Raw genomic sequence first — 21,103 nt, 5'->3', positions numbered from 1 at the left:
AACCCACAGCAAGTGGATTGATATAAAAAATATAAAAATTAATTAAAAAAAAAAAAAAAAAACACAAGGAACTGTCATTGTTTGGTGGATGAGTTTAATCTCAAAGTATTTACAACTGATTTAATTATAAGAATTTAATTATAAGAATCAGACAGAGCTTCTTCATAGATAGACAGACAGACAGACAGACAGACAGACAGACAGATAGATAGATAGATAGATAGATAGATAGATAGATAGATAGATAGATAGATAGATAGATAGATAGATAGATAGATAGATAGATAGATAGATAGATACTACACTCAAGTTAGATATCTGAAACAGCGTTGTCCCTTCCACCATATGCCCCATTGTGTTTTTGTGCAAACTTAAATCCTGTCCTCATCTCCATCTCCTGGTCTCTCCTAGAAAAACAGAGAGAAAGAAACAGGATCAGCTCTGAGCTGAGATTTAATGTGAGCTCAGGTTTTTCTGCTGGATTTTCAGTCCACACACAGATTTTTATTCCATATGACACTGTAAACATCATCATGTCTTACTCTCTCAGTTCAGCAGGAAGACACACAGTCACATCAGTCAGACTTGTCGGAGGAAGATTCTCCAGACTCTTCAGAGGCTGGAATACATTTGAAGCCTGAAACACAGATGATGGACAGACAGTTATTCATCAGTTCATCAGTTCAGATTAAAAACAGGTAAAATATTCATCAAATCTCCTTCAAGAATTAGAAAGTGTAAATCTGTTCTCTGAAAACCTCACATCTGTTTCCATCACTCTCTCACCTATGGAATAAAATCACTGTGAAAAATAATCGTATGTAATTCAGGACATTTGTGTGTAATTTTAATTTACTCGTATATAATTTAAAACTATTGTATGTAATTCTGTTTCGTCAGAGTTTTGTTTTGTTTTGTCAGAGTTGGGCTACGACAGTTTACAGATATAAAATTTTGTCTGTTTGTTAGAGTACAACAGACACAATTCTAGTTTTCACATCTCTGTTACAAGATTCTTTGACTGTTCATTCAGTAGAGCCTTTTGGTCTGAGACGTTCGATTGGCTTAAAGTTTCGATCAAGCTGTCTTCTCCATTTTCTAAACATGATATAATTTTTGGTTTATTAATGGAAGATGTGAATACTTCATTTGTACTGAATATTATTTTCATTTTGGGGAAAATTTTGAGTTCAAACTATGAAATACAAAATTTTATATTGTTTTAAGTTCCTTAAAACAAAGCCATTGTTTTCTGTTTTTCAAAAGGAATGTTGGTTTTACTGTAAATCTGTAAGATTGTTAAAATGTAAAACTGGAAGAAGACTGTTTAGAAGACTTTTTAGAAGACTTGTTATTGCAGAAATGTAAACTATTAGAAGGTTTTTTTTCTTAGTTTATTTTCATTTTTATTGGTGCTCTGTTCTTAAGGATCTTCTTATGATCTTGTATTGCCTTATTGTATTCGTGTTTTTTGCAATAAAAAAAAATCGATTTATCTTCCCTCACATAGTATTGCCTGTGCCTGTGGGCTTGATGACGTATTTCTGACAGTGGTTTCACACAGCACATTCGTGGGCATAAGCTGCGTTGTGTCTGTAAACTGTCATAGTCGTACATTTTGGAATCCAACTCTTACAAAACACAGAATTACATACAATAGTTTTGAATTACGTACGATTGTTTTTCACAGTGATTTTATTCCACACTCACCAGAGTTCTTCTTCTTCCAGACCATAATTCCAGCAACAACCGCAACGAGATCAACGAGAGCCACGAGAACACCAACGATGATAGGCATCAGTCCTCCACCTGTTAAATCAGCACAGAGTCTTTATTATCTGCTGCATCAGGAAATCAGATTTATTGTTTATACTGTATGTGGAGTTGATCAGGACCTTTTGGTACTTCTAGCACTAACTTCCCCATCAAGCTGCTGTGCTGAATCACGCAGGTGTAGGTGTGTTTCTGCAGATCCTCAGCTGGGACTTTCAGAATGCTTCTCTTCTGGAAGCTTCCATCCTGGTTGGGTAATGTATTTCTGAATTCCACATTCTTATACACCAGACGGCCGTCCTTCCTCCAGAAGATATTCACTGCTTTGGGGAAGAAACCTGTAGCGTGACACACCACCTCTGGAGAAGGCGAGTGTTTCTGGATCACTGATGCTGTAGGAGGATCTGCAGAGACAGAAATATTAAACGTCTCTTCTGTTCTTCATATAGAAACTCCTCATGTGAACCCTGATGAGGAACAAGCTGTATTCCTGCTGAGGACGTTTTTTTATCAAGATGGAAAAGATAGTAGAATTTTTGCAGGGGGAAAGTTTACAGCTGAAATAAGTTATGTACAGATTGCGTGTGTAAACTTCTCTACTGTTTGCATCTTAACCAAAACACAACAGCATCACAGGAGAGTGTAGTGTTTGTGTGTTTGTTTGTGTGTTACAGTAACAGATCACACACTTTACCATTCCTCTCTCTGCTGTAAAACATGTACATCTTTAACCATTCGATACAGATGTTCTCCAGGTAGTTCTTCCAGTGTACAGTATAACCAGGATCATTATCCCACTTCTTCTTGATGATCTTAGCTTGAGGTTTAGCTGCAGTCCAGGTTCCAGTTTTCAGATCCAGACTGATGAAATCTTCTCCATCATAACCGAACTGATTGTATCCTCTAACAGTCCAGTCAAAATTAAGCTCACAGCCGAACATTCTCTGGAGTGTATGAAGTCCTACACACACACACACACACACACACATTGTGTGATGAATCTGATACTTATATACAGCTTTGTCTCTGACTGTTACTAAGCATTTTAATTTTACGTTCATCTTCACCTTTAGTGTGATTAAAGCTTTTCATTACAGTGTGCAACAGATGATGGAGATCTTTCTGGTCACTCAATGTACTCTCCGTCTCTATGTTCCAGTAATCATAATCACTGATCTTCGGTATCCATTCAACCCTTGGGATCATCTTCCTGATGTTACTGTCATAGTACACAATCTGTCCTCCATCCACCAGACCCACAGCAGTGAACTCTGGGAAATTAATTCCTGGTGTGACAGCAGTGTAGAGATACCGCAGAGAGTGTCTGACTGTTGAAACATCACAACAAAAATCTGGATGTAGATTTAGATTCCGAGAAAAAGACAACAGTGATAAGGAACAACTGTGTGAGAAAATAAAACCTTGAAAGGAAGCAGACTGAAAAGAGAACTGAACTCTTCTGAGCAACACCGGATAGAGGATATCAATAAAACTATCACATCTGATTTTATTAATTTGCTCTTTTTCACTCTTCATCCCACTGTACTGTGGGGAATCACTACAATTATGAGAATGAAACAGTGTGTTCATATAGAGATGTGTTTTATTAAACAGTCATTAAAACATATCCTACAGTGCTGCTGAGATCTGAATCCTGATTGGTCAGAAGGTGTTGATTAATTCTCTATACCAGCAGCTCTGACAGAAATGCAGCTGAAAATCACAGGTTTATATTAATGAACTCATCCTATTATTAAATTGTTTCCATGGCAATAGCTGTCAGGAACAGCTGGACAGTTCCCTGCCAGGCCCAGAGAGGGCGCTGGCAGGTGAACCTTGGAAGCCTGCTTCTTTGTGTGTCTTTTGTTACGCCCTTCCTATTGGTCCTATCCTGATTGTGTCACCTGTATCCCATTAGCCCTAATGTCTACCCCTATAAATAGGGATCCTTGTGTTTGTGTCCTTGTCCATGATTGTTATCTGTACCGTGGTTTCTGTTGGGCTTTTGTTTAAGTGCCATGTCCAAGCTAAGGTCTAGGTTTAGTTTAGTTTAGTTAACCACGCCATGTCTAGTGTTACGTTTGTTTCCCTATGTCGCGTCTTAAATGTAATAAAAGCAGTGCTTCGCTGAATCCTGCGCATGGGTCTCATTACACCGCGTGCTGGCGTGCGCACACACACCACGGGCGTCTGGGGTCGAGCCCCGCATAGGGCGGGGGTCCCAGACGTTACAATAGCTTTTATTCATCCATATCTACACCAAAACAAGCTTTTCTCTGTGGTTTAAATGTGTTCTCTATGTACAAAAGCCAGCATTTTCATTTAAATATTAAAAATTGAATAATAAAAACCCACCTGCAGATGTCTGAGGACAAGCAGTGATGAGGAACAGCAGGATTTTCAGTGAGGAACGACTGAGGTCCATTCAGTAAGTGTTAGGACTGAGCCTGTAGACTAGGGTAAGGTTATGAATTTCCACATTTTGAATTTTTTCTGCCATTAATAAAAGGAAATACTCCAACATATGATACTTACTCTTCCCTACATGTGAAGGAATATAATTTAATAGCAGCACAGTCTTACTTATTTCACAGCCTCTCCACATTTCACTATAAAGCCGAGCCGCAGGGCTTTACTCAGTTTCACTCAGAAATACATCACAGTATAAAAGAAAACACCTGCAATTTTCATTTATGATGGGTTTATGAGCTTGTGCTTACCTCAGTTCGGTTTTTTATCAAAACATTTGGCAGAAGAGAATTAACTGAAGACACAGAGCAGAGCAGATGATGTGTCTCCTGTGTGATCCTGTGATTATGGGCCACTTACAAAGTAAAACAAAAAAGAGAACATGTAGGAGTGGAACGACACAAAACCAGTTTAACGAGTGGGTAAACAAAATAATGTAAACAAAGATGTCATTACAAATTCAAATCATATTCAAATCATATTCAAATCATATTCAAATTCAAATTTCATTTGTCACATATATAATCGTACACAGTATGGTATGCAGTGTAATGCTTACTGTTTTGACCCTTGAAAAGGAAAAAAAGGAATAAGGGCAGAATAAAATATAAAATATAAAAACTACAGTTTAGAAATTTTTACAGTAGGTAAAATAAAATATAAATAAAATATAAATAAAATAACGCGAGGTATATGTAGAAATCTGTAGAAATATGCACAAAAATGTAAAAAGTACAACTGTAATGAATAACAAACTATATAAAGTGTGTGAAATGTGCAATGTGTAGACAGCAGCAGTATGGGGTGGTCATGGAGTGAAATGAAATGATGAGCAGCACTGTTATTGTAGTCCTCGTTATGTGTAAACAGGAGCAGAAATGTACAACATATGTGTTTTATGTGTTCTATTAGAATTAAATTGCATCATGCTATGTGCTGATACTATTAGCAGCTGATGTACACACTCAGCACTTCATCACACCAACCTTTCATTATTTTCTTGCTTCATGTTTTATTTCAAAAAATAATAATAAAATGATACTCTGTGAATGTGATCATTCCTTCATTGACTCACCATCAGAAATGTGTAAGAGGTCAGTAATCAGTAATCAGTAATCAGCGTGTGATATGATGTAGACACATGACTCTGCTGTGTTACTGACTGACAGAGGAAAACACAACAAAGGAATACTCCATTTCATCATGTCTCCTCTTGGTTTTAACCTTAGAGAGCTGTAGATCAGAATCAGAGTCAGGATCCTGTAATGACACAGAGAACACAGCGGAGACGATGAAATAGAAATAATAAATCAGTTTAATATACAATTATTACACTTTTTTACATTTCTTCATGCAGAGGCAGAAAAGCTGCTCAGAGGATACGAAGGAGCTCAGAGGCTGATTTAAAATAAACGTCATTAAAAATGTATTTATAACACAGTCAGAAAGGGAAATGGAAACTTCTGAACTGATACCATTTAAAAATATATCAATATCATTTAGCATTTTGTTATAACAAAAGAACATTTCAGAAAGCATGCACACTCAAATTATTAGACACCCAAAAAAATATAAAATGTAATAAACCTGGATAAGATTGACCTCGTTATCCTCTGCTTTAGCACGGAAAAGAACAGAGATAACATTATTACTATTATTCTGCCCGATGACTGTTGAAGTGATTGAGCCTGACAGGTTCCTCCAAGAAAGACTCAGATGCCAGGTTTTAATTGAGTGTAGTTTACTTGAAGGAAACACTGTAAAACTTAACATACAAATAAGGAAAATGTCAAATAATGTGTCTTGCATCATAGTTCAGTCGATCCGTTCATATTTAACATATTTAACATGTTGCTTTCCATAAAACCAACAAACCACTTTTTAATCAAAAACAACAACAAATCAATTTTATCTTTTTGAAAATACAATTTCTACTCGCGTCTCTTTAAATTGCACTGCACTCTATAAACAATGAAAAATATGAAGTAAATACTCACAGACATTTTTCAAGGCTTTTGTAATATTAAACTACATGGCAGAGAAATACAGCTTCCTGTGGGATTCCTTCTGACGCAACACTAACTATGGCCAGTGTTGCCAGATTGGACTGAAGATTTCCAGCCCAACTACAACTTAAACCCCGCCCATTTAAAAAATACTAGCTCAAAATGCATACTGTGATAACTAATACAGTAACAAACAGAAATCCCAAAACAAGCAAACACACACACACACACACACTACGTTAGCTACCTGTAAAATATATATATATACATATATATGCGTGTGTATGTGTGTGTGTGTGTGTGTGCCAAATAATGTGTCTTGCATCATAATTCAATTGTTACGTTCATATTTAACATATGGGTAGAGTGCGATACGTGCAATATGTGTAAATTTTTGGTGTAATATGCGTAACTGTTTCACACTATGTTAAGTGTCTAACGTGTAATTTGTGTATCCTGTGTAATGTGTAAAGCACCTAATTTCGTTAGGTGACAATAAAGATATTCTATTCTATTCTATTCTATTCTATTCTATTTTATAATCACATATTTACATTCTTTTCAGTAGGACTTTCTATATTTCCCCCACTTTGGCATGATGATAAAACAGTTACAGCTTTTGCTAATAACTTTGTGATACTGTCTTAACAAGTACAACAATTCCAACAACCCTCCATCCAAGATGAAAGTCTGATTGGACAGGACTCTCCTGAATCTTATTGGTTAAACTGAACCATATTTTTTAAAACGTCAACATTATATTTTATACTTTTTTGGACAGTTCGTTTAAATGGAAAATAAATAACATATCGTGTATAGTCTACGGCCACAAGGCGTCACTATGGGGCTGTTTTAATGAGGTTGGCACTATTATTATTATTATTATTATTATTATTATTATTATTATTATTATTATTATTATTATTATTGTTATTAATAATAATAATAATAATAATAATAATAATAATAATAATAATAATAATATACCAACAGTAACTGTAACAATGTAACCCACTAAATTCTAGAGTTATATTCTAGTGGGTTACACTTATATTTAAATGCATTTCTATTAATCCCCAGTGAGCAAGCCTGAGGTGATTGGGGCAAGAAAAAAATGCCCTGAGATGGGAAGAGGAAGAAACCTTGAGAGGAACTGAACTCAAAATGGAACCTCATCCTTAATAAGGTGACACCGGAAAGTCTGATTATAAATTATTAATAACACCTGAGTGTGAATATAAATAATTGACCTTTCTATAGTCATGTATGTGACACAGATCAGCTGGACAAATAAAAAACTATCCACTTGAACCAAAACAGTCACACAGACACACACTGAAACATTAAAACACTCCGTGAGATTCATGCAGATGTTTCACAAGTCATTTTCCTCCACATGGTTGGATTGAGTTATGTGTGATCAGCATTATAAGGATGTAAAAAAAAAAATGTTAGTTTTGTATATATTCATAATATACCTAAAAGTACAGATGAAGAGTACAACACTTTCATATATTTTAAACTTCAAACAAACTTCAAGCATAATGTCACGGATGTTCCGACCACAGCCACTCAACCACACCCCCAATCACCAGAGTTCTAACACTGACAACTGAACCCAATCTAGAACACTATAATACACCCTCACTCCACAGTCATCAGCTGTTATTATGGTTATACCTCTGTGACTTCTCTTCCTGCCCGTGACTCTGTTGGATTTACCTTCACTAATCCCACCAATCTCATCTCCTGGGGAACTTAAAATTATATATTTTTTTGGTAATAAAGATTTAAATTTAAATCTAATAACTCTTAACTTAAATCTTTACCCCCAGTCCATGAACTCTAAGAATGGATGGAATATTAACACTGGATTAGGATTGGTTATATAGTTTTACACAATATACAGTAACAGAGGCAGCGATAACATCGATGTCTAGCAACTAGCGAACTAGCAATGATGCTGACAGCAAACCATGCGCTCACATCATGTGCATTCTCTTTTTTTACATCCCTTTTGGAAGTCGCGACTGGCGGAACAGCTCCTAAAACTGAAGTGACATGACCATAACAAATAACAATTGCTAAACTAATTCATTTAACAGTAAATCTGTTTATTACTTTATATATTTTACTTATGTGTAACAGAAAATGCACAACAAATTAATCAGGCTATGGCAGGTTGTATGTGCATAAAAAATATGTGCTAGTTGAATATACTATATAACATTTGTAAAAAAAAAAAAATATATATATATATATATATATATATATATATATATATATATATATATATATACATCTAGGCAATATGTGTGCATTATGTACACTGTATACAACAGTAACAGAGATAAACTAGGGGTAAGAAATGAATTTCCAGTTCTATACATGTATAATTATGTGGAGATGAAACAGAATGTACAGAGTGGAGCAGAACTGCAAGGTGATTACAGACAGTGAAGTGTTAGTGAGACATCAGTGTCCTAGTGGTGTACTGTAGAGTTCAGTAGGTTTATGGTTGTAGGGAAAACAATGGCCCTGAGTCTGCTGGTTCTGGTGCAGATAGTCCTGTATCTCTTCCTGGATGGAAGAAGGTTGAACAGTTTGTGACTCGGGTTGGAGGAGTCCTTGATGATTTTGTGTGGTCTACACAGACATCTACTGTGGTGAAGAGACTCAATGAATGAATTCCCATTGAAAGTCCCATGTGACTCTGCAGTGGTAAGGGGTTCTTTAAAAGGAAAATCAGAGTCTAACTGTGATCTTTCTTCAGGCTCCAGGCAGCACAGACCTTCCAGAATAAGTCTAATATTTTTTTCACGTCTCCACTGAACCAAATAAAGAAAATTCCACACAGAAATTATGATCTTGTAATAGTTTAACATGAAACTTTTTAAAAACATGTACACTCCTGGTCATCTCTGTACACTGCTGGGGCCAAAGACATTCACTAGAGTTAAGGAAAATCCTTCAGTGACAGATTTTACCAGCAGTGTCCTGGACTTTTCACAGGGTACTTACACATTTTTAATCAAGATGCCAAATACTACACTAAAGATAGCAGAAACAGCACTGTCCCTTCCACCAAATGCCCCATTGTGTTTTTCACCTTTGTATACTCTTTAATCGCTGTTAAACCCTTCATCTCCATCTCCTGGTCTCTCCTGGAATAACAGAGAGAAAGAAACAGGATCAGCTCTGAGCTGAGGTTTAATATGAGCTCAGGTTTTCTGTCCACACACAGATTTTTAATCCATATGTAAACAACATCATGTCTTACTCTTCAGCAGGAAGACACACAGTGTCTTCAAGGAAGACTCTTCAGAGGCTGTAAAACATTCAAATCTATCACAAAGTTCATTAAAATGTATTGGTTTGAAACATGGTTTATGGATGAGGTTCACTTACAGGGTTCGGGTGGAACAGGTCTGAAGCCTGAAACACAGATGATGGACCCGTTATTAAAAACTGAACTTTATTTGGTTAACTGCATGACACTGAAGTTTATAAGCCAGTTAGTCAATATTAGCTTATTATCTAGGTTAATTTATGGGTTAAGCTTAAAAACAAGCAAAATATTCATCAAATCTCCTTCAAGAATTAGAAAGTGTAAATCTGTTCTCTGAAAACTTCACATCTGCCTCCTTCCTCCTCTCACCAGAGTTCTTCTTCTTCCAGACCATAATTCCAGCAACAACGGCAACGAGAACAACGAGAGCCACGAGAACACCAACGATGATAGGCATCAGTCCTCCACCTGTTAAATCAGCACAGAGTCTTTATTATCTGCTGCATCAGGAAATCAGATTTATTGTTTATACTGTATGTGGAGTTGATCAGGACCTTTTGGTACTTCTAGCACTAACTCCTCCTTCAAGCTGCTGTGCTGAATCACGCAGGTGTAGGTGTGTTTCTGCAGATCCTCAGCTGGGACTTTCAGAATGCTTCTCTTCTGGAAGCTTCCATCCTGGTTGGGTAACGTCTCTCTGAGCTCCACGTCCTCGTTCACGTCCTCTCCGTCCTTCCTCCAGGAGATCATCACCTCTTTGGGGAAGAAACCTGTAGCGTGACACACCACCTCTGGAGAAGGCGAGTGTTTCTGGATCACTGATGCTGTAGGAGGAACGGCAGAGACACACAGAGGCAGAAATAACACTGTCAGATTTATACATGGGTGTATGTGTTTTAGTGAAGGATTATGTTATTATTGAGTACACTATCAGAGAGTGTGTTTATGTAATGAATAAGTGTTTTATTTGTATGTGTATTATCAGTGTGCCTGCATGTGTGTGTTGTAGTGAAGGAGTGTGTTATTAAAGTCAGACCCCACACTTCACCTTTCCTCTCTAGTCTCATTGCGATAAGACACAAACTTCTTTAACCAATAGATGCAGTCGTTCTTCAGGTAGAATGAACAGCCTGCAGCTGTATGCCCTGTAGGATTCCACTTATTTTTAGTAATCAGAGCTTTTTAACTGGCTGCAGTCCAAGTTTCAGTTTTCAGATCCAGACTCAGATCCATTATAACTGAACTGGCTGTGTCCTCAGGTGGTGCCGTCATCATCAAGCTCACAGCCGAACATCAGCTGCACAATGTGAACTTCTGCACACACACACACACACACACACAGTGAGTTCAGCTAAGTTCCTTCTCCACCTACACTCTCCATTCATGCCATTGCAATATATTTTCTACTATTTCTGTTTTGTTCTCAATGCTATTCTAGGCTACATGTGAAAAAAAAAACCCCAAACCATTCCATTCCATCCATTCAGTGTTTTGGGTCCTTAGAATTATTCAGCTTTAGTGGTGTGGCCAGTTTGTAAAATTGAACACTAGTGTGTGTATAATTAAATACACTGTATGAGGCCCCTTCAAGAGGTTTCTGTTCTACTCGTGTGACCCTGTTCACATGTTGCATGCGTGCAAGAACCGAAGCCAGTGTTTTACTCTGTAGAAAGAGCTCCATGTGTATTGCTCACAGCAACCAGAATTTAGCAATTGGAAAGCTTTTTACCTTCAGTCTGATTAAAGTGATTCATCGCTGTAACCACATCATATTTGAGCCAGTCCTGTTCAATCAGCCAGACCTGTGTCTCTCTGTACCAGTAATATGGATCATCAGCATCAACCTTTTTTATCCACTCTTTGGAATATTTTTCCTGATGTTGCTGTCATAAGACAGTTCTCCATCCACCAGACTAACAGCAGTAAACTCTGGAAAATTTATTCCTGGTGTATCTGCAGTGTAGAAGTACAGCAGAGAGTGTGTGTCTGTAAAGGTGTAAGTAGTTTTAATAACACTCATATAAGGTAAAACAAGAAAGCATAAAGGATTTATAATTATAAAGGCAGAAAATGCATTTTCATTTATGACAGATTCTAATGACTGTTAATAAGGCCACAACATTCACTCACAAACCTATTCACACATACACACACACACACACACACACATGCACACAAATAGAGTTTTTTAACAGTTTATACAGTTTTCATTATGTTGATATGGCTAGTTTAATTGTACAGTGGTTTATGCACTTATCAGTGGTTTAAATGTGTTTAAATATTAAAGAGTGAACAATAAAAATCCACCTGCTGATAACTGAGAAAAAACAGTCATGAGCATCAGCGGGACTTTCAGTGATTCATTTCCTAGGTCCATTTCCTACAGATTTGAAGCAGAATTCTTTCTTTAAATGTTTTTAATTCCCTTCTGTCACTGTGTTAAAGCTTGATGAACCTGTTTACTCACTCTAGCTCATTGTTAGGTGTCAACTTTGCATAATCATTTTAATAAATTAACTATAATCTTCCTTTCAGTAAGTGTTAGGACTAGAATGTTAGTAGCCTAGGGTAAGGTTATGAATTTCCACATTTTGAAGTTTTCCTGCCTTTAATAAAAGAAAATACTCCAACACATGATACTTACTCCTACCTACATGTGAAGGAATATAATTTAATCGCAGCATAGTCTTACTTATTTCACAGCCTCTTCACATTTCACTATAAAGTCCTGAGCTTCATTAAGTTTCACTCAGACAAACATCACAGTACAAAAGAAAAACACCTGCAATTTTCAATTTATGTTGTCTTTATGAGCTAAGTTTTTACTATGTTTTTACTATATGTTTTTACTATGATGGTTATATCCATAAAATGAAATGCTCTGTGAACTGAAACTCAGAAAACATTTAGTAATATCTGGTGAAACACTCTAGACCTGTCAGGAGTTACTGGGACATTTCCTTGCCAGACTACCAGGGGGTCCTGGCAAGGGGTTTGTTTATGTATCATTTCCATGTGGGCAGTGCCATGCTCTTTTCTGATGTGTTTTAACTTGATGTGCTGCTCTAAATATGTTTGTCCTGCTGCTTTGGTTGGTATTCATATTAGTGGACTTTCTCGATGTAATATTGTGTGTGTGTCATAAGGCTGGGTCAGGTTTTTTTATGGCATAGTCATGTTTCGTTGAGGTTATCTAAGTTTTCATGTCACGGTTATGCTTTGTTTTTGTTGTGTGTTGTGTTAGTCTTAGTTTTGTTGAATAAAAGCAGTGCATCTACTGAATCCCTGCATTTGGGTCTGATCTGCTACTGCGGCTGATCGAGCTTATGGCGGAGATCTGGGTTTGATCACCGGTGGCATCCATCCCCGTATGTTACAACCTCACACTGTAGCAGAATCAGTACAATTGTTAGAAAGTCTGCAGTAGGACCTGTTTTCTGTAGTAGACTTGTTTCCTGCACGACCTAATTTAGTGCAACACACAACAAAGCTATACTACAGGTGTTCCATTATGCGTGTGTGTAGTGTGTGATGCGTTCCTGTGTTGCAAGTGAGTGTACATCATCATTTACATATGTTTAATGCTTATTATTTACATTTCATGTTACTATACATATATTTGAATCACCAGTTGTTTCTTTTTCTGCCACTATTAACCTCTAGCTAGCACTAGCATTAGCATCGGTGCGCGATTAGCATAATTAACTTGTTAATTCCAACTGTTTATTATAATCTAGCTACTTATTTTTCATAATAGTTCATATTTTGTGGACACGACTGTGGATGCTATACTGTTCATATGCCACTTTATACTTTTGTTTACACTTTATTTATTGTTATATTTCCTTTATTCCTTTAGACCATAAACACAGATAACTATATTATCAGACCACACCTGTTATGCATGTGAACTGAAAGACTGTTCAATAAACCTGCCTTTATGATGAGTGCCTTCCTCCATTGCCTGATTCTGTAACCGGAATCTCATCCATATTCAGCCGCCTAATAAGTGTACAATAATAACATACAATAAGTATGTTATTCATACCTGTAGTGAGGCTTCACTACAATTAATGGTCCTTTGAGCTGGATTGAGAGCACTATTTACCCAATATGGATAAAGCACAAAGTGAGGCATCTGGAGCAACAGACAGACTGAATTAAGACAGAAGATTAATCTGCCACCTTACCTGGATGACTTCAAGGTTGGTTTCCAGCCCACAGAGGACCATCCTACTAAAGCTCCCTCCCACCGTTTCAGCCAACCTAGAAGCAGTTCAAGGAGATCATCTCACACTAGAACCAGCTCGCACTCCAGGTCAAGCAGGCACCTTATAAATTCCACTGGCATTTACGTCCCACCAGATCTCACTAGCACTCAGACTGCTATCTTGGTGGAGAGGATCAAACAAAGACGATTGGACAGTCTTCGCCGACAGGCTGAGGAAGATTCACTAGCCAACATTGAACATCAAAGGCTATGGGAATGAGCTAAACGAGCTCAACATGAACAGGAAGAAGATCTTAATGCAAAGGAAGTTTTATCTAAGCACATAGAGAGACAGCGCAAGTTACGGCAAGCAGAGACTGAACTTGAAGTGGCCCAGCTTGTATCCTCCATGATCGTAAAGAGCTCAGGTACATCTACTCTGTTGCCTCCAGGCTTTCCCAATAACTTTGAGTCTCCATCTCAGGTTGCATTGTTTGGTTCTGCCACAACATTACCTCCCATTTCTTCCTCTGCTTTCCCACAATCCTCATTCTAGTCTCCAGCTGTGACAACATCCAAGTCACACTGTCCTGCTGAGCAAAGCATTCCCAATCACTCAGCTGTGTCACAACACTTGACTAGACCGCAGTCATTGTCATTACCTGTAACTAAAGCGGCAAGTGTACAAACATCTGGAGCTTTCTGCCTGCCACCACAAGTGGTTCCATCTTAGTCCAGGTCCCGTAACAACTACACGTGCTTCAGCGCAGCATCCTACAATCACTAGGAAAGTGAACACTGAAAAATTCAAGAAGTTAATCACTACTCAGATTGTCACTTGGATTAAGGAAGGAAAATGCTGCTGGAGATGTGGTCGGGCCCATGCCGTGGATAACTGCAGCCTTAAGCGTTCATGTAAGACCTGTAAAGAGCTTCATCTCACTGTTCTTCATGATTCCATTAACGACACCTCCAGGGCTGTTCTTATGGTACTTAAGCATACCACCTCCTCAGGTTTACTTAGATAGACCAAACCGTTCACCAACGGTCATGCTGAAGGTGGTTAAAGTTCTGTTTCACAACGGTCACCGCAAGATGGAGGCTCATGCAGTTCTGGATGATGGATCAGAGAGAACAATAGTGATTCCGCCGGTTGTAGAGCAGCTTAAGTTGAACGATATTCCGGAGATACTTCCCTTACAGACTGTTCAACAATGTCACACAGAGCTTGAGGGGTCATCAGTCTCATTTGAAGTGTCCTCTATATCCAAACCTTCGGAAAGATTTGCCATACACAATGCATTCACCACAGCTAGTCTGAGCCTCGCAGAGAATAACTACTCAGTAGCTTATCTGAAAAGGGCTTATCGCCATCTGAGAGATTTGCCGCTTCCTCCTGTGGACAAAGTGAAACCATTGCTCCTTATTGGCGCTGGCATGCCGCACCTGCTAACGCCAATCCAAACCAGCCAGGGCCCAGTAGGAGGTCCCATAGCTATCTCCAACACCATGTCAAGGGCTATAGAGGTGGCATGGCTGAGCTAGTCAACATAGTTGAGAATTCATTTTATGTTGATAACTGCCTTTACAGCACCCCAAACCCAGATGATGCTAAAGGGGAGGTGGATGGATTGAATCAACTGTTGTCAGAGGGAGGCTTTAAAATTAGACAATGGGCATCTAATGTGCCCTCTGTGATCCAGCATCTTCCTGCAGATGCTCGCTCTGTGAGCAGTGAGTGATGGCTGACCCAAGCTAGCACGGACTTGAACGAACTCACTTTAGGTCTGTGATGGAGTTGCCTAAGCAATACTCTAGGCTACAAGTGGTTGAACTGGATAGGGGAAATCCCACATCTCCTTCAGTTGCAAATACCTCGACCCTACACACCATCCTGTGCTGACAACCCATCTGCTGTTCGAGAGCTCCACGTCTTTTGTGATGCTTCGGAAAGTTCAGATTGGTTGCTTATTTGCGCACCACTGACAGTCAAGGCCATGTCTATGTTGCTTTCATCTGAGCTAGAGTTGCTCCCAGTAAGTGCCTGTCCATGCATCGTTTGGAATTGAGTGCAGCTCTAACCGGTGCTCAGTTAGCAAAGCTGATAGAGACTGAGCTGACCCTTTCTATCAATGCAGATACTCTCTGGTCTGACTCAACCACCGTGCTGTACTGGCTGATCTGATTCTTGCTGCTCCAAGGTGTTTGTAGGCACACACGTAGCAGAAATACAGACCCTCACAAGTACAGCTGAGTGGAGGTATGTTGATTCCACTCATAACCCTGCTGACCACATCACAAGAGTCTTAACCCTGACAGACATAGCAGCCCCTCACCAGTGGAGTACAGGACCAGATTTCCTCCTTAAACCAGCTGATGAATGGCCAGTAACACCCATCAATGTGTCAGAGCCTGACATTAGTAAACTAAAGAAACCAGCCTTCATTGGTATTGCTGCAGTGGGCAATCCTTCCCTTCCAGACTCAGGTCAGTTCCAAACATGGCAAGAACTCCTTCAGGCGACTGTCAGGTCCCTGCTCGGGGTGGCTGTTCCAGACAGGGATTCCCCTACCGAGGCAGCTGATTATGTTCAAGCTGAGAAGCTCCTCCTGGCACGGGCCCAAATTGATTCATTTCCATTAGAAGTCAAGGCTCTAAAGAATGGGCAGTCCATCGCATCCGATAATCGTTTGACCTCACTTGCACCTGAGTATGACGAGGCTACAGGTCTTATCAGAGTTGGGGGACAATTACAGCGAGCAAGTAACATAGAACTGGAGATGATTCACCCAATCGTGCTAGACCCTAAACATCCAATCACTAAGCTGCTGATTAAAGAGGCATATTAGTCACTCCTTCACGCAGGATCTGGACGAGTTTTAGCAGAATTATGTTGCCAGTGCTGGATTCTCAGAGGCAGGGAAGCAGCAGGGAAGCACCAGCATGCTTGTCGAGACTGTCAGTTTTGGCGTGCCAAGCCAGAAACCCCACAAATGGCCGACCTTCCATCCTGCAAACTGCGACTCTACAAACCGCCATTCTACTCAACAGATTGAGATTGAGAGATTGCTTCGGACCCTTTACAATCAAGATTGGTCGTCGCCACAAGAAAAGATGGGGAATTCTTTACAAATGCATGACAACCCGGTGTGTGCACCTAGATCTTCTAGAACATTTGGATACTGATGCATTCCTGCTATCTCTTCCCGCTTCATTGCCCGACGAGGTAGACCCATAGAACTACTCTGTGACAATGGCACCAACTTTATAGGAGGGGATCGAGAATTGTGAGAGACATTTAATGCTATGGAGCCAGCTCTTCAGGAGCTACTTGTGTCGGAGAAAAATAGCATACCCAGCTTTGAATTATATACCTAACTTTAAAAATAGCTTAAGAAATAATGTACTCAATGCTCTAAGCTCTGACTTAGCAATATTCTGCCTAAGAGTAGTGTGTATCTATCAATTATTTAGCCATTGATTAAGTAGTTGGCTTTGATTAATACAAGTCTATAATAATCAGGTATAGCCTTTATGAGCACCTTCCTCCATTGCCTGATTCTCTAACCGGAATCTCATCCATATTCGGCCGCCTCAACCAGTGTTATTCATACTTGTAGTGAGGCTTTACTACAACAATATCTATCATAAAATCAATGTTTCATTGAGATAAGAGAGATAACGTTTAGATGTTAGTTTTTTTTTTAAATAAAAAAATGAACAAAGCTTGAAAAACTTATAATTTATACTTTAAACTTATAATAACTTAATATTTGTGAAGAAAAAAATCCCAGACAGTGTTGACAAACAACCATAGATTATGTATTAAAAACATTTCATCAATTAGCTGACAAGACAACAATTTAACAGAACTTTTTTGTTCTTCAACAATTTAATTTTGTGATTTCTTTATTAGAATTACCCCAGTTTGGCCTTTCTCTTTGTAGCAGTAGGTTTCGCATATGGATATGATGTTCGTTGTTAACTTGGTGATTTGTCTTCTTCTACTTTAGGCACTATTAGTGTGTAATTGAGCATAGAAATTGTAGTAAATACAGTGAATTCATCAATAAAAGAATTTAATCAAAATATAATTAAAGGATCAAAATGGTTCAAATAAAGAAATTTCAGAATACTTTAAGTCTGCTCAAATTAACATCAAAAATTCATGTAAGTCTGTTAATCTCAGATAACAGACTTACTTAACTTACACAGTTAGTACTCTCAAACCCTCTCACCACCCACCCTGTAGCAGACCTGAATCATGGCTTGAATACCTTGTGGCCATTTAAACGAAACACTGGCCTCTTCACTTCCCAGAGTGTAGAACAAATGTAACCAGGGTACCTGAAATCTTTTAGGAAGTGGGAAATGGTTGCAAAACCCTGCGGTAGGCCTCTCGCCGATCCTCATCCTGCGCTGTCCCAAACAACTGATGTGGGTCACACTCCAATGCAGCCAGAGGAAACCCAGACCTCACAGTGATCTGGAGTGCTATCTGGTTTTCCTCAGATCAATCACACAATGAACTTGTTGATTTCAGTCCTTGTTAGAGCTATTTCCTAGGCCAACTTGAAGCACAGTCTGTATCAGCGCTAACTACTAATGAATGACGTAACTTCAATGATGGAAAAACATATGTGGAAACATACAAGCCAACGAAAAGAAAACCCAATCTAACTTGTAGGGAATAAGCGCCTTTTCACCTGCACACCACAAATCTTACTACAGATCACAGCATTCTTAATGACACAAGCACACATATTTTACCACTCTGTAGAAGAAGCATTAGACTCCATTAACATTTCAGATCTAAATGAGAAACTAAAAGAAACCAACAGTAACTGTAACAATGTAACCCACTAAATTCTAGAGTTATATTCTAGTGGGTTACACTTATATTTAAATGCATTTCTATTAATCCCCAGTGAGCAAGCCTGAGGTGATTGGGGCAAGAAAAAAATGCCCTGAGATGGGAAGAGGAAGAAACCTTGAGAGGAACTGAACTCAAAATGGAACCTCATCCTTAATAAGGTGACACCGGAAAGTCTGATTATAAATTATTAATAACATCTGAGTGTGAATATAAATAATTGACCTTTCTATAGTCATGTATGAGACACAGATCAGCTGGACAAATAAAAAACTATCCACTTGAACCAAAACAGACAGAGACACAGACTTTTTACAAGTCATTTTCCTCCTCGTGTGAGATATGTGTGATCAACATTATAAGGATATAAAAAAAAAATTAGTTTTGTATATATTCCTAATATACCTAAATGTACAGTAACACTTTCACATATTTTAAACTTCAAACAAACTTCAAGCATAATGTCACGGATGTACCGACCACAGCCACTCAACCACACCCCCAATCACCAGAGTTCTAACACTGACATCTGAACACAATCACCAGAACACTATAATACACCCTCACTCCACAGAGTCATCGGCTGTTATTATGGTTATACCTCTGTGACTTCTCTTCCTGGTGTTTTTTTTTTGTTTTAGCGCGAATTTCAAGGTGCATGGACACCAAAGACAGTGGTGTTCATGTATACGACCACCAGATGATATTATGGTACAGAAATCATGCAGTTACTAACTTGCATGATGATGTACTCTGCAAATTTCACGTCCTCAGCTTGCTGCAAAGTCCAGGCCTTCAGTCCTCGGCGTCGCCTGATGCTGCTGGCCGGGAGAGAGGACGTCACAAGTGGTGTTTGAGGAAGTGGAAGCACGGAAAACGGGCAGGTGTCCGTGCTAGGCTAACAACAAACCCTGCCGGCACTCCCTTCCATCATCTTGTCCAACGTCTGCTCACTGGACAATAAACTGGACTACATCCAACTCCAGCGAACTACACGGCATGAGTTCAGAGACTGCTGCGTCTTTGTTTTTACGGAGATATGGCTCAGCAACAGAGTTCTGGACACCGCCATTCAGCTAGCCGGGCTAACCGAGTTTCATGCCGACAGGAATGCAGCTCTGTGTGGTAAGACTTGCGGTGGTAATGTGTGTGTTTACATCAACACGGAATGGTGTAAGGACTCTTCTGTCTAACTACTGCTCATCACTAGTGGAGTTTGTGACTGTTAGATGCAGACCTTTTTATTTACCCCGGGAATTCACTACCGCTCTCATTTTCGGAGTGTACATTCCACCCAATGCTAATGCTAAGGAGGCTCTGAGTGAGCTCTACGGAGCTATTAGTGAGCTGCAGAATGCTCACCCCGATGGACTGTTTATCTTCACCGGAGATTTCAATCATGCAAATCTCAAAACAGTGCTCCCTAAATTCCATCAGCATGTGGACTTTGCTACGAGAGGGGTGAACATGCTGGATCTTGTTTACACAAACATTCCCGGCGCGTATCGTGCGGAGCCCCGCCCCCACCTCGGCTACTCAGACCACATCTCTGTTATGTTGATTCTAGCATACAGACCACTTGTCAGACGCTCTAATCCAGTTCTGAAACAGGTTAAGACCTGGCCAGCAGGAGCCATCTCTGCTCTTCAGGACTGTTTTGAGTGCACTGACTGGGATATGTTTAGGGAGGCTGCAACCATCGGCGACGCTATTGACTTGGAGGAGTACACGTCATCAGTGACCGGCTACATCGGGAAGTGCATCGATGACGTGACCGTCTCCAAGACCATCACCACACTCTCCAACCAGAAGCCGTGGATGACTGCGAAAGTGTGTGCTCTCCTGAAGTCGAGAGACTTTGCCTTCAGATCAGGGGACAGGGCGGCCTTAAAAACAACAAGGGCCAAACTGTCCTGAGCCATCAGAGAGGCGAAGCGTGCACATGCCAGAGAATCCACGGCCACTTCCAGGACAGCAGAGACTTCCGGCGCATGTGGCAGGGCATCCAGGCGATCACCAACTACAGGACAACTTCACCTGCCTGTAACAGTGACGCCTCCCTTCCAGACACACTGAATGACTTCTATGCTTGGTTTGAGGCACAGGACAACACAACAGCGAGGAAGACCATCCCTCCTCCTAATGACCCAGTGCTCTGTCTCACCATGGCTGACGTGAAGAGAACCCTATGCAGAGTTAACCCACGGAAGTCTGCTGGACCAGACAACATTCCTGGCAGAGTTCTCAGGGAGTGTGCAGAGCAGCTAGCAGATGTCTTCACTGACATCTTCAACATCTCACTGAGCAGCTCCATCATCCCAATCTGCCTCAAGACAACGACCATTGTCCCTGTGCCAAAGAAGTCTACGGTTTCCTGCCTCAATGACTATCATCCCGTTGCACCATCACCACAACCCTCCATCTGGCCCTCACACACCTGGACTGTAAGGACTCCTACGTTCGAATGCTGTTCATAGATTTCA

The 21,103-nt window shown here is 39.6% G+C and overlaps 1 protein-coding gene and 1 pseudogene across 3 annotated transcripts; both read right to left on the bottom strand.

Annotated features, from left to right (window-relative positions):
- Positions 1–192: 192 nt before the first annotated feature.
- On the bottom strand, positions 193–4,655 carry LOC131343404 (BOLA class I histocompatibility antigen, alpha chain BL3-7-like). 3 transcript variants are annotated; one of them, XM_058375073.1, is made up of 8 exons: positions 4,494–4,655; positions 4,129–4,220; positions 2,841–3,101; positions 2,468–2,734; positions 1,896–2,177; positions 1,711–1,809; positions 543–637; positions 193–407 (listed from the first exon to the last, which is right to left on the bottom strand). In XM_058375073.1, the coding sequence occupies exons 2-7, from the start codon at positions 4,196–4,198 to the stop codon at positions 576–578; spliced, it is 1,041 nt and encodes a 346-aa protein (XP_058231056.1). In that variant the 5' UTR covers positions 4,199–4,220; positions 4,494–4,655; the 3' UTR covers positions 193–407; positions 543–575. The 3 variants fall into 3 exon arrangements, with proteins under 3 accessions (XP_058231056.1, XP_058231055.1, XP_058231057.1); XM_058375072.1 differs by having other exon boundaries at positions 4,129–4,227; positions 4,494–4,652; XM_058375074.1 differs by lacking the exons at positions 193–407; positions 543–637 and having other exon boundaries at positions 1,761–2,177; positions 4,129–4,227; positions 4,494–4,648.
- Positions 4,656–8,556: 3,901 nt separating this feature from the next.
- On the bottom strand, positions 8,557–20,576 carry LOC131343405 (BOLA class I histocompatibility antigen, alpha chain BL3-7-like; annotated as a pseudogene).
- Positions 20,577–21,103: the final 527 nt, after the last annotated feature.

This window comes from Hemibagrus wyckioides, linkage group LG22 (assembly GCF_019097595.1).
Source record: "Hemibagrus wyckioides isolate EC202008001 linkage group LG22, SWU_Hwy_1.0, whole genome shotgun sequence".
Lineage (NCBI taxonomy): Eukaryota > Metazoa > Chordata > Actinopteri > Siluriformes > Bagridae > Hemibagrus > Hemibagrus wyckioides.
This window is presented reverse-complemented; position numbering and strand designations above follow the sequence as displayed.